This window comes from Corythoichthys intestinalis, chromosome 4 (genome assembly GCF_030265065.1).
Source record: "Corythoichthys intestinalis isolate RoL2023-P3 chromosome 4, ASM3026506v1, whole genome shotgun sequence".
In the NCBI taxonomy this organism is placed as follows: domain Eukaryota; kingdom Metazoa; phylum Chordata; class Actinopteri; order Syngnathiformes; family Syngnathidae; genus Corythoichthys; species Corythoichthys intestinalis.
The window spans coordinates 62,689,076-62,706,312 of record NC_080398.1 but is presented as its reverse complement, the minus strand read 5'-3'; the positions used below and the strand labels follow the sequence as shown (position 1 = coordinate 62,706,312).

Genomic DNA, 17,237 nt, shown 5'->3' with positions numbered 1-17,237 from the left:
TCGGAAAAATGTCCGAACTAGCATTCAGGTGTAGCAAACACGGAAACGTTAGGAAGCTTTGGAGAGCATTGTTTAAGGCTACGTTCATTCTACGGGTCTTAATGCACGAATCCAACTTTTTCGTGTTTTTCCGACTCGAGTCAGGCATTAACTTGACGGTCTGAACGGGACAAGTCGCATAGAAGTGGACCATTTCAAATCCGATCTGGGTCATTTTTGTATGTGGTTCAAATCCGATCTGGGCCACATTTTTCCAGACTGTCGCGGTGGTCTGTACCGTCCAGTGTCCCAAATCCGATTTCAGCTGTGCGTTATTAGCGCCGAGCTTGCAGTGAACACGGCTTTTGGGGAAGGGCGGGGCTTGACAACAGTCATAAAAAAATAAAAATGGGTTGAGGATAAGCATGAGCATGATCGGTTTTCTCTCTACTCTATGTGAGCTATATTTCAACATTTCCTACACGGCCGAGAGTCGGGAGAGGGGTCTGGCTGCAGCCCGTCTTGGAGAGTCGGGGCGAACTGCCCGTATGTGTGTGTGACATGCACGGACAGTGCGTGCATGCTATCGATCCATATAAACTGTGAATATAAGCCTAAACGGGGATTATTTATGTCTGTTATTTGTCTCCTCCTTTTGAAAAGCAAAATATGATATCCCTGGAATGACGGATGACTTGTCATTTGTTTTGATGTTTCTGCGCACTGGCACGTGTCGGACTGCAAATTAGAGCGCATGCGTAATACTTGAATGGTCTCAATGGACAAAAGCAGTCGGAACGGGCACGCCAAAAAAACGGATATGACAAAAAAATCTGATTTGTGCATTAAGACCTGTAGTATGAACGTAGCCTAATTGAATGAGCAGGGACAAACAGCTTGGAGTCAGAAGTACGTGCGCTATTGTCAAACCTGAACGCACCCAAAGTCTTGGATGACAAATCAACAGAGCAGAGAGTAGACACAACATGGCTGGTAGTTTCTTCAATTTATTCAGAGTTGAGTAAGTAACGCACCGCTTTTGACCAACACTGCTATTGAATATGTCATTATTATCATTTTGAAAATTTAAGTGACGGGTAAAAATAGATTATGACCGGATTTTTATGACCCTGTCAGTCAAAATGACAGACAACGAAAAAGTCTAGCGCAACCTCTGAGCAGTACATAGATGGAATCTGACCACAAACAGAATGTTTTGCCCATGTGGTAAACCTAGCTGTTAAGAGAGCTGTAGCAATCAACATTGTGTCCCGCGTCACTTACCATACAGTAAGATTGTTCTTAGCACTTTCATACAAAATTTCTTCAGATCAGTAAGAAGTAATCAAATATTATGCACTAAAATGCATGTTTATATGATGGCATTTTTATTTTTACTTGTTAGCAAAATAAAAATGTATCGAAAAAAGAATAACACTTGTATTTTTTTGTGTTAGAGGATTAAATGAAACGAGAATCGTGTCCTTCATATCGAAATTCGTACCAAGCCGTGACTTAACTGTATCATTGCATCCCCAGTACATACTGTATCATGTCAGTTGTGTTTATATTGCACCAATGTGCAACACACCTCACATACAATTAGACCAGTGGTGGGTTGGTTGTCAGTCGTGGTGGATAAGGTCATTTAAACCACACTATATTACAAAAACTCTTTACACACCCATCCAAATAATGAAAATCAGGCTTTCCAAACTATTTCATGTTTAGAGGTGAATACTGTATTACCGAAGCGTATTACATTCACCTGGAAAAAAAAAACAAAAAATGGGCTGTTTTTCTAAGCTATTTATTTTTGGGCTTGTTTTTTAAGTTAATTTTTTTTCCAACTTTGTTTTTCTGAGTATTTTATTTTTGGGAATTTTTTAAATGATATTTTTTCCAACTTTTTGAGTGTTATGAGAACCCTACGCAGGCACCTCGGGCACATGCATTTGTTCAGGAGGAAGCCCATTCAAATCTGCTTGATGTTGCAATGTTTGTCCAAGATCAGTTGAACAGATATGGCATTCTCCATGGATACAAGATGATGCATTTGAAATGCATTCAGAGTGGCTTCGTGGTGACTCAAGAGACAATCAGGAGACTGTTGAAAGTGCTGGATCCACACGGTGTGTAACTGAGGAGCCGGAATCGCCTTCTGTGTCGTATGTACCAGAATCCAGGCCCAAACTTTTTGTGGCATATCGAGTCCTATGATAAACTAAAATAAACCCAAACTGTATGGGATCTGCATCAATGGGGCGATCGATGGGTTTTCACGAATGGTGATATGGCTTCATGCTTACACAACAAACAGTGACCCAAAGATAATCGCTGGTTATTTTATTGACAAAGTGTCAATAAGGAATGGGACCTGTGCACAAATTCGTTCGGACCTCCGAACAGAGTGAAGGAATTCGGCCTCCCGGCCAAGCTGCCAGAACCGCGACAACCGAACCAGTAAGCGTCCTGCTGACGCAGCCCCTGCAAGTCGGCCAGAAAGGCCAAACTCCGCGCGTCCACTCCGGTGTTAACCCTTTGTACTGACTCCATTTTGAACGGTTTAAAAACGGCTCACCGAAAACAGGTTGACAATTTATCCGTCGACAGAGATCAAAAAGCAAGGCAAAACAGACGACGGAGAGGCAATACTGGATCCAGGGTCCGCCAAAACAACGGATACATCGAAATGTCCCCAAGAAGAGAGAGTTGTTAGCTAAATGTTAGCCTTGTTAGCCTTTTGAAAGCTGCGGTGGAGTGGGCCGGGCGGAAGGCGTGCCTGGGTGTTGTCTTGGGATAATAAATATCCCAAATGTAGAAAGAAGCCTGCCAAGAAGAATGTCTGCAGAGAGGACCCCATCCTTGTGACGAAACAGTTTTTGAGATTTGTTGCCTTGCCATTGCAGAAAACGGTCTCATCCACCCACTTCTTCAGAGGAAGCCATTGAGGTTTTCATGTTTTTACGTTCCTACATACAAGCTCAGATCAGTGTAATGCATTTAATGAGCTAAAAATGCTGTCATAACGGGCATCAAAATATGTGCTGACAATGCAATAACTATGTGAAAAAAGATGTTTGACTATAAATAAAAATTACAGTACTGTCCACAATGGTATGTTGACTGCAACGTTTACTATTAACACTGAGCATCTTACTAGTCTTTTGATATGAGTGTATTATAGCACTAAGCCATTATTTTTCATTAAATTGTACCCCCTATGAAAAAAATTAAACAATAGTAACCGTATTCTGTGAATACTAATATTTAATCAAGCCATCTCTCAACAAAAAATGATTAATCCATTACAGTATGTATTTTCAAAGCAATGTGTACTGTATATAGTTAAACTTATATTCTCAATAATTGTATAACAAATGGTAAATACTCTGTGAAACTTGGCATTTTCATGATTTAACACATTGCGGACTGAAAACATGCAAACACCGGCAGAAATATCCATAAATTTGCCTCACTGGCTTAACTGACAGTGGCAGACAGTATATCTTAACTAATGTTGGTTAGAAACATACAGAACCAGTTGTGTGTATCGCAAAGCAGTACTGATCTACCCGACTCAACAGTAAAGACACAATAAATACAATACAATACATGGAAAATAAATACATTTATCTTTTGGGAAAAAAAACATTCATAAACGTTTCGGTATTAATTTAATTCAACATGAGGTAGAACTTCAAATACTATAACAGTGAAATTATACAAAAGTATTTATTCTCAACTGCTAACAAATTTTGCCTTTGCCTGAATGTTGCTGGACACTAAAATTAGTGAAGGATCCCTGCCTGCCCAGTGCTCACCAACTTCCAAGGGATCAGATATCTGAGGTAATATTGACTGGTGTGTGAACATACAAAATCAGAATATTGAGTGTCAGAGAACTAATGCACTGACTGACTCAACTGTAAAGACACCATCGCTTTTCCCCCTCCCCAAATAAATACGTAACATACATTTTGAAGAAACATTCACACTTTTAGTATTAACATTTCATGCGAGGTAGAACTCCAAATACTATTAACAGTGGAAATATGGACAGAAATGTGCACTATATACATTTTGAGTCGCTCAGAAACTCAAACAATGTCCATTGCATGAGTGTTGCTTGACAATATTCGCTCAGGAATAGCTCAGGATAGCTGTTGTAAGTTGATGGCAGCTCCAAAGTTGGGCCACAAGTATGAGCAACTGGCCTCTGTGCCAAGCCTTCCACAGAGGTTTTTCAGATCACATATCAGATATCTCATCATTTTCGTGTGAGTAATTTCATCCAGCCCCCTAATGTACTGATGTAAAAATTGCAAACTTTGGTTCTCTGCTGATGTAGCTGGAAAAGCTGTTATCATCTTAATCACCTTTCGAACTGTTGGCATAATGTCTTTGTTTAGCTTTTTCATATCATCTACACCAGGGGTGGGCAAACCGGTCCTCGAGCGCCGCAGTGGGTCCTGGTCTTTGTTAAAACCGATCCAGCACAGGCAGTTTAATCAATGAGGTTTCAGCAGAAACAAGAAGCACCTGACTGCAATCAACTGATTGGACTTGTAAAGCACCAGATTGGTGAAAAGGTGTTCTCTTAATGGGTTTGAACAAAAACCCGCACCCATTGCGGCCCTTTCTGGAATAGTTTGCCCACCCCTGATCTACACAGTTGAAAAACTCCCCGAGTATTGGTCCCGCAACCTTTGCCATGTTATCCGGTGCATATTTTGGGTGCTGGATGATTTGTTTGTGAGCAAACTGGCTGAGTATGGCTCACGTTATCTTGTGTTGGTATCGTTCTTATTCCCCTGCGATCCATAAGTTCAAGAAACTCTTCCTCGTCCTCACCGGCGACTGTCTCTTTCAAAGTTGTGGCCAAGAGATCACACTCAGACTGACTAAGGTACAACATTAAGGAGTCAAAAATTAAATTTGGTGAAACACTTTATTCACCAAAAATAATTGCGGCTGTAAAGGCTTGTGCCAGCCTTAAAGGAAAATAGCCTTGGTACTTGAGTCGCTTGGCCAAGACCTCCAGTCCTCTTTTTGCCATTTTGGAGAGAGTGATGGTACCCTCACGGCCGCTCCTTTTGCGGTACAGTCTAAGAATTTTGTCCAGAAAGCAGCATACACATCTGTGGATGCCCCATCAGCATCTGCCCCCATTTCATCAATTTCACAGAGTAAATCATCATTGCTTCATCCTTGAATTGACATATCAGTTCTTCCAAGAGAGTGTGAAGCTGAAGTTTTAACTCTCACTTGTGAAAGTTCAGTGTCAAGATTCTGTGCCCCACCAGAAGCTGTCTCAAGACTAACAGGAGTTGAGGTGTAGGTGAAGATGGTTCTTGGTTCATTTTCCATTTCACGGTTTGGTGCATGCATGAGTGTATCATCCAGGGCACCCAAAGGTGTCTCACCTGTCCAGGCACCAAAAATGACTTCTGCGGCATTAGACAAAGCTGTGAGATCAATATGCTGATTATATGACATTATGTTTTCTGACTTGCCTGTTGTCGTGGATCCACCCTAATTCTATTTTTCAGGTTGACTTACAGGCGTTCTTATTTTTTCTTGGACACATACCTGTATTACTTGCTTGCTCTGTGCTCGTATCCAGATGCAACATTTCCGTATCAATACTACACGTTTTGATACTTTTGACAACTATACCCTGGAATTTTTCTGTGACTTATGCGATCCTGCTGCATTTTCTGCAAGCCGTATTACGAAACACCTCTTCTGCGTAGAAACGCGCAAAGGTCATCAGCAGTGGTTGCCAAACTTCCCATTGCATTGCTGGCATGGCAAAATTAAAGACAAAGGAAGAATAAAATAATTTGAATGTTAACCTATCAAGAAAATGTGCTCATTCAAATTACTGCCAAAATTGGTTTGTTTGTGACCTGTGCTGTAACCTGAGCAACTCATCATTGTGCTCCAAAATAATACCTGCAGTATGATTTAAAGGCATACACGTCCCATAATAAACATGCATTTATTGCTGTAAAAGTCGTTTTGGGTTTTGTTATTCCTATGCTTTTCCTAAGAAAAGTCATGTCCCCAAAAGAAAAATAATACAGTTAACTCACTCAAATAAATATCACAAATATTCAAAAGAGGAAATACCTCCCTCCTGGGAGGGGAGGGACCATTTAGTGTCACAGCAGCTGCCCTTAGGGGAGACTGGGGCAATGTGAGATTTTTTTTTTTTTTTTTTTTTACATTTGTTCTCCTCCAAGCAAACTCAAACAAAAAAACTCAGTAAAGTTTACATACTTCCCATTCATTTAGGATGTTTCGTAACAATGGAAATTATCAGAATGTACTCAGAATGAATAGTATCAAAAATGCAACTAGTTTAAAAAAAAACGTGGTATTGTGTCTTACTTTAAAATATGAAAGGGGTAAATGAACCAGTGCGGAGTAAACTGATTCAGTTACGTTGTTGTATTGTGAAAGAATTCTATCAGGTAGCTTGACAATAAGACAATTCAGAAGGAATGTCAGAATAGTAACAGCATCCTTGGGTTTGGTTGATGAAACATATTTTCATACACCCGAACACAACTGAAGATCTACTACACCAAGGGTCGGGAACCTATGGCTCGCAAGCCAGATATGGCTCTTTTGACGGCTGCATCTGGCTCGCAAACAAATGTTCAATTGAAAAAATACATTTAAAAAAAAGTTTCATTATGCAATAGGAAGAGTGCTAAGACCTCGGGGAAAATCTGGCGGGCGTAAGGGCCACCGGGGAATCGTTAAAAAGAGCAACCAGTAAAGGGCGCTCGCATATTTTCCTTTGGCAAGCCAGTGGTCAGGCGCCATTCAGGACAAGTGCGGCAGTGGAGAACGGAAGTCTGATGATGCGTGTAGCAGTCGGTTGAAATAATAGCTATGCATCTGTAACGTGGTGCAGACAGAGATTAAATGCTACAGTCTGTTGCTACACATTTCATTTTGTTTTATTTTCATTTTTCTTGTACAGCTGAAACAAGAAAAAAAACGACGTTTGTCTCGCATTGCTGCACAGACGGCTCGTTTCTTATTCGCTCTAAAATGCAAATTCTTATATAATTATATTGATAAACAAATACAAGTTTTGGGGCAAAACATTTAACTTCTGCATTTTAAACACTACGAGCATTCACTCGTCATCCCTTGCCATTACGAACACATCTGCAGTCATACATAACATACTTAATGATTAACATATTTCTGAACTATATTAACACACAGTACACATCACAATTATCCTAAAATAAAGCAATATGGTAATATACACAGTCAATACTCATTTTCTCACCTGAAACAAGAAAAAAAAATATTTTAACAACGTCTGTCTCGCATTGCTGCACAAACGGCTCATTTCTTATTTGTGCTAAATAGGGAGGGGAATTGATAGGATTTTTACGATTCTGATTCCATTATCGATATTGCTTAACGATTCGATTCTTTATCGATTCTCTTATCGATTCTAATTTCGGGAAAAAGAAGAACAAACATTTCGATTGGACATCAAGTTTGTTTAATCAGAAGTAGGGATGGGAATCGAAATCCGATTCCAATTCAGAACCGGTTCCGAGTGTTTCAAGGCCTCGACATCACAATGAAAAAACCTTAACGATCCCTTTAACGATCCCTAAAGATGCATATTGCGTCGTGACGTGTCTTGTTATCCAGACGCATCAAACTAGCATGGCGCCAAGAACCACTCGCTCCAAAGTTTGGCTACACTTCACCAGGAAAAAGGGTGAAAATGAAAGGTTACGATAGTTTAGCACGAGCGTTGCCGCCGTAAACATAACAATGACAGCACGTAAGTTCGAACGCTCGAAAGTGTGTCTTCACTTCACGAGGAAAAATTACAACAAAGCGACTTGCAGTCATTGCGAGATGGAAATAACTGCATCGGGAGGGAATAGACGGCACTGTCCTCACCGAGACGCTAAGGCTCAGTCCTGGCTATACAGCTAGCTAAACTCCCAAATGATGATACAGAAGACGTTGGTATAATTTGCTGACTTTATTCAACCATCACTTGAAACTAAAAATAGAAATGAAACAAATCAATTTCGTCCCCAATAACAAACAGGTTCGCATCAACGTAAATCAGCGATGATTAGCTGCTAACACAGTCATAACAAACAGTTAGCATGCGTTCGCTAGCATTAGCACATCTTTACAAACCACTACACAACTGGATTTAAGTGTCCGATCGCGAGTGGAAACACACAACAACAACAACACAGAAGATGATACATACAGGCGTTGGCTCTGTGGATATTTTACAAACATTAACAAAGAACGTAGGCTCGTGGCAGTGTTTCCCTTTCTCACTAATTCGCTCACTGGCTTGGATGCGGCATTTCTTCTACTTCGCGCTCTTCTTCGCGTGAGGAAGCGCAAGGGCGCCACCACTTGAGCGTGAAAGCGCCATAAAAACTAAAAGGCATGCATTTCAATATACTGGTAAATAAAAACAGGGGTCCCCAAACTACGGCCCGCGGCTCCATATTTGGTCCGGCCCCCTGAACAATTCCAGAGAGCATTTTGAATTTTTTTTGTTTTTTTCTCCTTCAGTAGTGTTATTTATTTCCTGGCCTTTTTCAGTGAATAACTCAGAGAGGGTTATTTGGTTATTATCTATTTAATTAATAGCGCTGTTATTATTTATTATTATTATATTATATTATTATTTTTATTTTACTTACTTTTGTTCCATGAAGAATCCACTGAGGGTTAACAATATTTTTTTTTACATTTACGCACTCCTGCAACCGTCACATTTTTTCTGTTACAAACTGACCTCGGGCTCTCATCAGAGAAGGGACAAGTTATTTGGCCCTCACAGGAAAAAGTTTGGGGACATTGCCAAAGGCAGAACAACGACCTATATGCCAAAATATACCAATATTTTTTTATTTCTATTAGAAAAATGTTTTAGTAAAATGTTACACATTCTTGTGCATTTGCCACTTATTGCCACAGTTAACATTGAGGCTTTGGGCCTCTTTTGACCTCGTTGTGAGTTTGTAAGGTTGTGACTTCTGATTAGGGATGGGAATTGATACAATTTTTATGATTCCGATTCCATTATCGATATTGCTTAACGATTCGATTCTTTATCGATTCTCTTATCGATTCTAATTTTGTGAAAAAGAACAACAAACATTTTGATTGGCATCAAGTTTGTTTAATCAGATTTAATTTCACGCTCAAGTGGTGGCGCCCTTGCGCTTCCTCACGCGAAGAAGAGCGCGCTTACACGCGAAGAAGAAATGCCGCATCCAAGCGAGTGAGCGACTTAGTGAGAAAGGGAAACACTGCCACGAGCCTACGTTCTTTGTTAATGTTTGTAAAACATCTACAGAGCCAACACCTGTATGTATCATCTTCTGTGTTGTTGTTGTGTGTTTCCACTCGCGATCGGACACTTAAATCCAGTTGTGTAGTGGTTTAAACGATGTGCTAATGCTAGCGAACGCATGCTAACTGTTTGTTATTACTGTGTTAGCAGCAGACCCGGCATCATGGGCGGGCATTAGGGGGCCGTGCCCGCCCTGAGGGACGGCTGTGCCCGCCCTAACTCGATTAAACTGTACTGTGTAATTTTTTTATTTTATTTTAAATCTTCCACAAAAACACACACACACAGGGAGAATGAACCCTATATTCCAGTGTTTTTCAACCGATTGTGCCGCCGCCGCGAGAAATGATCCAATGTCGCTTTTTTTTAACATCGTTGGGCAAAGTTGCAGTAGGAAGGAAGGAATGTGGAAAAAGTTCTCGGTTGTGTGCAGATGAGTCGTGTTGTGTTCAAGAACTGCTCGGATTTCTAGCCGTCAGCCACCTTGCTCTCCGTAACAATGTGGACCCCAGCACTTCTACTGTTCATTATTTGACTTCTCAAGTGTCGATATATACAAAAGTGTCCTTTCCATTTTATCCATATGTGACGACCGTTAATCCTACCTCTTTGTTTTATTCCAACACATTATCGAGGACAGCTAGCTGGGAGATACCTAGAAATCCGAGCAGTTCTTGAACGCGACACGACGCCATACAAGCTTAAACTCATCTCCAAATGAGCCCCCGTCGCTTCAGAACAAGTCAATGGATTATTTTGTACGCAATCGTGAAAACACAGAGAAATTTTGAGGAAAACTACAAAGGTAAATAAGAACGCCCTGAGAGCCAGTTACTTTGTTGCTAAATCCCAAAAGTCCCAAACTGTGGCAGAGATGTTAATACTACAGGTGTTCGGCCATTCCTTACTACGCGGCGAAACGTCTACACAATGCTCAGGGCGCTTGCGCATGCATTCACACGCATGCGCACATCGGTTAGAGGCGGCGATTACGCACTATTTTTGTTTTTATTTAATTATTTAGAACCTTTTCACAGCCTCAAAGATACTTTTTGCATGTATTACCCTCTCATACTTTTAACCATTGTGTTTTTTTGTGTTAGCTTTGAAGCAGTTGACCACATTAGTCACGTAGCGTGTTTAAATCGTCCTTATTTGATATAACTACATTTAAGTATTTTCTGCAGGCATTTTTTTAGTACCATTTTCCTGTATGCATCTAAACAAAACAAGTTTAGAGCGCACGGTAGTACTTTAGGTGTCAAATTCGACTAATGTAGACGTTTCGCCGATGTAGGATATTTTGGCAGAACACCGGTCTGCAAAGCCATTGTCAGCGAGACGACCAGCCCTGATGTGCTTAAATGCATTGCTCAAGTCCCCTGTCTGATAGTTTTTCAAGCCTAATTGCTAACGTTTCACACTGAGTAAGTATAAATACTGAGAAATTATTTTATAATTAAATATACTATACAGAAAGTAATTTTGGAACATTTTGGTGTGGTGTGCCGCGAGATTTTTTCCAACGTAAAAACGTCCCGTGACTCAGAAAAGGTTGAAAAACACTGCTCTAGTCATCCTATCTTGATTTGTCGTCACAATCAGAGCAGCGAATGTAGGCAATTTCTAGCCAATCACAGATAAGGGGGGCGGGCTGAGTAGCCGGTCATTGTGTACTGCGATTGGATAGGGATTGCTCCGGTTACAGAAATGGCGATTGAGCGGCTCCTCCGTTGCTAATTCAAATTGGAATGGACATCCGTGTTTTTTTTTTCAAGAAACTAAAGACGAACTCAAGCCATGACAAAGACGCGGCCGAAAGTCAACATGAAGGGATAGCGCTGCCACCTCCTGCAGTTTCACTGACTGACACTATCATCAGAAAATATAACGGGTAAAAACGCCACTGTTACGGCTAAATTTACATTGAAGAAGTGTGCCCCCACCCAAAAAATGTAATGCCCCCCCTGTAATTTCTTTCTGCAGCCGGGTCTGGTTAGCAGCTAATCATCGCTGATTTACGTTGATGCAAACCTGTTTGTTATTGGGGACGAAATTGATTTGTTTCATTTCTATTTTTAGTTTCAAGTGATGGTTGAATAAAGTAATCAAATTATTATACCAATGTCTTCTGCATCGTCATTTGGGAGTTTAGCTAGCTGTATAGCCAGGACTGAGCCTTAGCGTCTCGGTGAGGACAGTGCAGTCTATTCCCTTCTGATGCAGTTATTTCAATCTCGCAATGACTGCAAGTCGCTTTGTTGTAATTTTTCCTCGTGAAGTGAAGACACACTTTCGAGCGTTCGAACCTACGTGCTGTCATTGTTATGTTTACGCCGGCAATGCTCGTGCTAAACTATCGTAACCTTTCATTTTCACCCTTTTTCCTGGTGAAGTGTAGCCAAACTTCGAAGCGAGTGGTTCTTGGCGCCATGCTAGTTTGATGTGTCTGGACAACACGACACGTCACGACGCAATATGCGTCTTTAGGGATCGTTAAAGGGATCGTTAAGGGTTTTTCATTGTGATGTCGAGGCCTCAAAACACTGGGAACCGGTTCCGAATTGGAATCGGATTTCGATTCCCATCCCTAGCACTAAAATGCGAACACTTATTGCCCATGCACGCCAAGAAGCAAACGCTGCCCCCTGTTGGTATAAAACCGGAAGTACAACAGTCTTTTCAGGCTGAAACTTGTTTGTATATTTTCCACCAACACAATGAAATAAGATTAATAAGAAGAAATAAGACACATTTTAAACCCTAACCCTAAGGTGACTGTGGACACAACAAAATAAATACCTACTTTATTATTATTTAATTATTATTTATTATTTAATCAAATTAAATTATGAGTACTTATATAACTTATTAAAAAGAATTCAGAGACTTATTGTGCGTTAAAAGTGTTGAAATTACATAAAATGCACATATTACTTGTATTTTTAGTTTTAAACATTGTATCGCTCTTACAGAATAATATTTGAAAATATTTAGTGTTCATGGCTCTCTCAGCCAAAAAGGTTCCCGACCCCTGTACTACACCATAATAGAATATCATCATACATTTATCACATTCACTATGTTTCCTGGATCACTTTTTTCATCTTCCTGACTCACTGGGACTCAGAGGTGCTAACTACAATTTTCTTTTTGGTTGTTTTCTTTTTCGGGTTAGTCTTTTCTTTGCAACTTTGCCTTTTCTCACCCAATTTTTAACTGGGACCATGTGGCATATGAGTCAGCTGACCAGGCTTATCCAGGTGGACCATGTGCAGTGGATGGATTGGTATCAGTTACTGAATTGTCTGAAGTGAGTAGTTCTTCTGCACGGGTGGGCCATCCAGACCTTCTACTGTAGCTGGCTGCAGCTCAGGGTTTGGCCTGTCTGACACCAGAGATGATGCAAATGCTTAATCAGAGAAAATTCTAAATCCACATGTGATGTTTTGTAGTGTCACTGCTGGGGTGAAGTGAGAGAGCTCACTGTACCCCATTGCCAAAATTTTGTAAAAAAAAAAAAAAAAAAAACTCTCCTAGCAACACAGGCTATTCTTAAACTAGCGTCATCACATTTTTTATGTTAGTCCATCAACATGTGTGATAAAATATTTTCAAGCTAAATCGATTTGCTTTGGCACATCAGCCAATTAAGTTGACAGAAAGAACATGTAACATGCAAAAAAATATAATTTTTGTGGAAAAAAACATTTTACCACAGTGCACAGAGACACATCATTTTTTGGGCCGACCGGAGTTTGTCTGGTTCAGATGCGTGGTAACATTTATGAAACGAGGCAGGCTACCTGAGAAAAGAACTCCGTTTGAAAAGGACCAAACTGTGCTAATGTGAAAGCGTCCATTATAGTTGCTCAAGTGTTTTCGTGGGCGACACACATGGTACACGTGACGTGGATAATGTCAATTTTACATAGTTATTATGAGAAACCATATCATTTTATGTGTAGAAAAGGGCTGTAATACGCATGTTCCTCTGTGCGACAAAGTTTGCTGGTCTAAACAATGGAGACACTTCAAGAAGTTTCCAGCCAATTGCATCCCTCAGATCTTTACTTAATCTGCTACTGCTACATTACAATATAAAGGCTTTACACAGAAAGATAGTCTAAGCATGACTCATATTGACTCATATTGAGGTCTTACCTTAATTGAACGAAAATAAATGTCCGTTTGAAGGTGCACTCGAGAGGTGTCCTCCAGTCTTGAACTTGCAGGACGCAGTTCGCGTGAGACTTCCTATAATATACTTTGTTTATTATATGATATGATATGAAATTATATTCCATACTGTAGGAGGCACTGCGTGAGTATGGGGTGAGCGAGCCACTCGTCAGGACCATCCAATCCCTGTACACCTAAAGCGCTTTGTCACCAATTTGGTTCTTGATTTTAATGGACAGGATATCGAAATGTAGTCATGTTGCAGAGGGTTTGCAGTTTGGTGAGCTGAGTTTTGCATCGTTGCTTTGTACAGATGATGTGGTCCTGTGTGCATCATCAGCCTGTGACCTGCAGCACTCACTGGACAGGTTTGCAGCAGAGTGTGAAGCACACGGCAGCTCTGGATGCTAACAATCTCCATAATTATATTGGAATAAGTTTGATCACACAATAGCTGGCCGCAATGATCTGCAAACAAAAACTGGAGTTCTTGACAGCAAACACTCTCCTGCTCCGTTGTTACCATGCAGATGAACTTGCTACATGAACACTACCGGTTTTGTCCTACTCTCGTCTCATCTCATCCGTCTTTCCTGTTCATTTTGCTTCTGTTACTTGTTTTGTGAAATAGTGAGAGTGCTGTCCTGCCCATATGACATATTTATGTCGCTAAAGAGTCATAAATTTCGCTGATAATCAAATAGCTCACAACACAACAACTAAAATCTAGCTGTTATATTCAACCTAGCTTTCAGTCAGACAATAAGAATATTATTAAACTGCATTTGTCTACCTCCGGATCAGTACAAAGGTAAGACCAGTGTTGTTTTCGTCAATAACAATAATGAAAGTATTTCGTCGACGACCAATTTTTTCATGACGATGATGTGACGAGCTAAAAATACTGTTTGGGAGACTCGAACATAATGAGACTGATGCTAGTTTTTGCCTGACAAGGCGACAATGAGAAAATTCTACTTTGTTCCTACGGACCAAAATAAATAGATGTTTAGTTAATTTCAAATTCCAAAAATTGTACCGGATTGCAGAGAATTTTAACCAAGCGTTAGATGTGATTGTATGATCTCCATAAATTAAAACTAGGACATGCCAATGATTTATTAAATCCATAAATTCAATCTAATACTTGCCAATGATCCCTTGCAGAGCTCAGATGAGGAGTCTAATTGGGTGGAGGACCTGATGAAGACACACACAGCTCGGGTCAGAGATGTAGAAATCCTGACAGGTCTGGACTTTTATCGCAGAACCATGCGGAGTTATGCTGAAATCCTGTCATTGAAAACTTTTATGCACACTTATGAGAGTGAGATCTAAGATGTCAGTTTGTATTTTACAGGAATTGAACACTTGAATTACATTGATTTGTATTTAGCTACATATCGTATGGAACAGCCACTTATTTTGATTCGAATCTCTTGTACATCACTAAGCTTCAGTTTTCATTTATTATGAAAGTCAGATAGCAGGTGAGAAAAAAATATTTGGGCATCTGTTTTATCTTGTTTAAATGCTTTATAGATTTGGACTGTACTTTTTATATTATAGTTCGTGGTACGGTCAAAACAAGTTTTTATACACCAAATAGAAAGTCAAGTCACACATATGAAATATCCAGTAGATTTCCTTGGTGTATCTCTCCAACCGGGTGGCCAGAGCAGTAAACAAGACATTCTTCACCAAACAAGGAAAAGTGTATTTTCGGTGACGGGGAAACAACCACTGACCAGAACCACCAAGAGCGGAGATGGAGGAGTCTATGGCATCATGCAACACCAATGCCTAATTGGAACACTAGGAACACATCGGGAAAGGGGAAGAGAACAGAAACTCACTGCCCATATCTATCAGTAACCTTGAACAAAGGACGACTCCTTGTACGAAAAACAGTACTTGTCCCCGGTGTCCGTAAAGTGGACAAAACACAGTGCTATAGGGAATACTGTAAATGATTATGTGAGACAATGTGAAATGAGCAGATACTGTATATGTTTATATGAATAAAAGGGAATATATCTGTACAAAACCCTTTGTAAATATGCATTATTCAAAATAGAATAAAATCTTTATTGTCACTTCAACATGTACAACGAAACTAACTAAATTAGTGTCACACTTGAGTTCTTCCGTGGGATGTCGATTGTTGTCAGCTATTTCATCATAGTCCCGTTTGTCACTGTTGACAATACTGTGAATGAAGGCGTTTTGTTTTGGTTTTTTTTTTCTCGTGACAATGGCTACACAGCTATTCATTCTCTGCGAGACGATTTTCAGCACAATCTCGTCCACTTTGTTGGCCACCGATCTTACACTTGTGAAGAAGAGATTAGGAGGAGCCGGTCGGTTTGGTGTTGAGAGAAATGGTGGGAGAAATGTTTGGTATTCATAAATGTGTCCTCAATTGATGTTGAAATAATATTCCTATTGCTTGTTATTATTGACATATTATCTGTTCACCTCAAGATGGCAGGATGGGACTTAATTGTCTGAAGTGCTATTTTTATTCTTTTTGTTTGACTTTGATTACTTTGATTTGTGGGATTGCCTGTGAAGACAGCAATGAGAGAGGATGCATCCGCATGTCGATGGAAATTAAATACGCCGAGTTTTGGCTGAAAGACAACTTATTCTCTGTCAATTTTTCCTACGAATGCAACGTTGAGCTGCAACCACCTCAAAAGTTACCATGTAGCCTGACTCGCTCTCCTCCACTTTTGTTAACGTTGTTTCCTCCATCTACGGGGCAACAGCAGGGGAATGACAAGAGCCGCAGTAGTCCGCTGAAACTCCAGTGGCATAAAAACCATTTAGGGAGGTGCGAGATGTCAGCCGTTATGATCAATCTACCGTCATTTAGCCCTGTCATACGGAATGAATGAATTTCATTTTTCGGATTCCATTTAGCACAAGAATATTATTTGTCATGAAAGTACAATTTGTTTTGCTGTCAAGGAATAACATGAATAACAAAGAATATCATGTAATTGGGATTGTTGTCTCTCGCCTTTTTCTCATTCTGAATCTTCCTCTTCCTCCAAATACGACTCAAACATACAGTGGTATGGAAATGTTTGGGCACCGTGGATCATTTTTAAGATTTTTCTCTGTAGTTTCCTTGGTTGCATATTTGTTTCAAACAAAAATTTCAGATATTATATCATATATCTGATTAACACAATACTGTTTCAGAGGTGAATTAGAGTTTATTGGATAAACAGAAAATGTTTGATAATTATTTAAACAAAAATAGGCCAGTGCACAAATTTGTGTACCCTTCTGTTTATATTGATTTAAAAAAAAAAATCTTTTGTACTATTTTTTGAAACTCAACATATAGTTGATAAGCTGACTGACCTTGACCTACGTACACAGGTGAAGTCAATCATGAGAAAGGGTAATTAAAGACCAAATGTAAAGTAATTTCATAAAATGCCAAATAGGGTCACAATTAAAGTAATTAAACATTGTCCAACAAATAAAGCATGAAAAAATAATTTACATGTTGTATATTTGACAAAATAATCGCGTTTCTGAAGTTCGAGCCTGAAAGGGGACGAACCCAGAAGTGACACGTCACTCCGAGAACAACGATGACAGCGCTCCATATGGCCGCCATACAAAGCCCTTCAAACAATGATTCAAACAGCGATATTAGCGATAGATCGAGCGCAAGGGA

General features: G+C 39.9%; 1 protein-coding gene across 4 annotated transcripts in view; it reads left to right on the top strand.

The window, feature by feature from the left end:
* LOC130914298 (ectonucleotide pyrophosphatase/phosphodiesterase family member 2) overlaps positions 1 to 16,557 on the top strand; it is a 221,653-nt gene extending 205,096 nt beyond the window's left edge. For all 4 annotated transcript variants that reach the window (XM_057833354.1, XM_057833355.1, XM_057833353.1 and 1 more), the window contains one exon: positions 14,708 to 16,557. In XM_057833354.1, the coding sequence (XP_057689337.1) occupies positions 14,708 to 14,878 (171 nt within the window). In that variant the 3' untranslated portion in view covers positions 14,879 to 16,557. The remainder of the gene's footprint in view (positions 1 to 14,707) is intronic.
* The last annotated feature ends 680 nt before the right edge of the window (positions 16,558 to 17,237 follow it).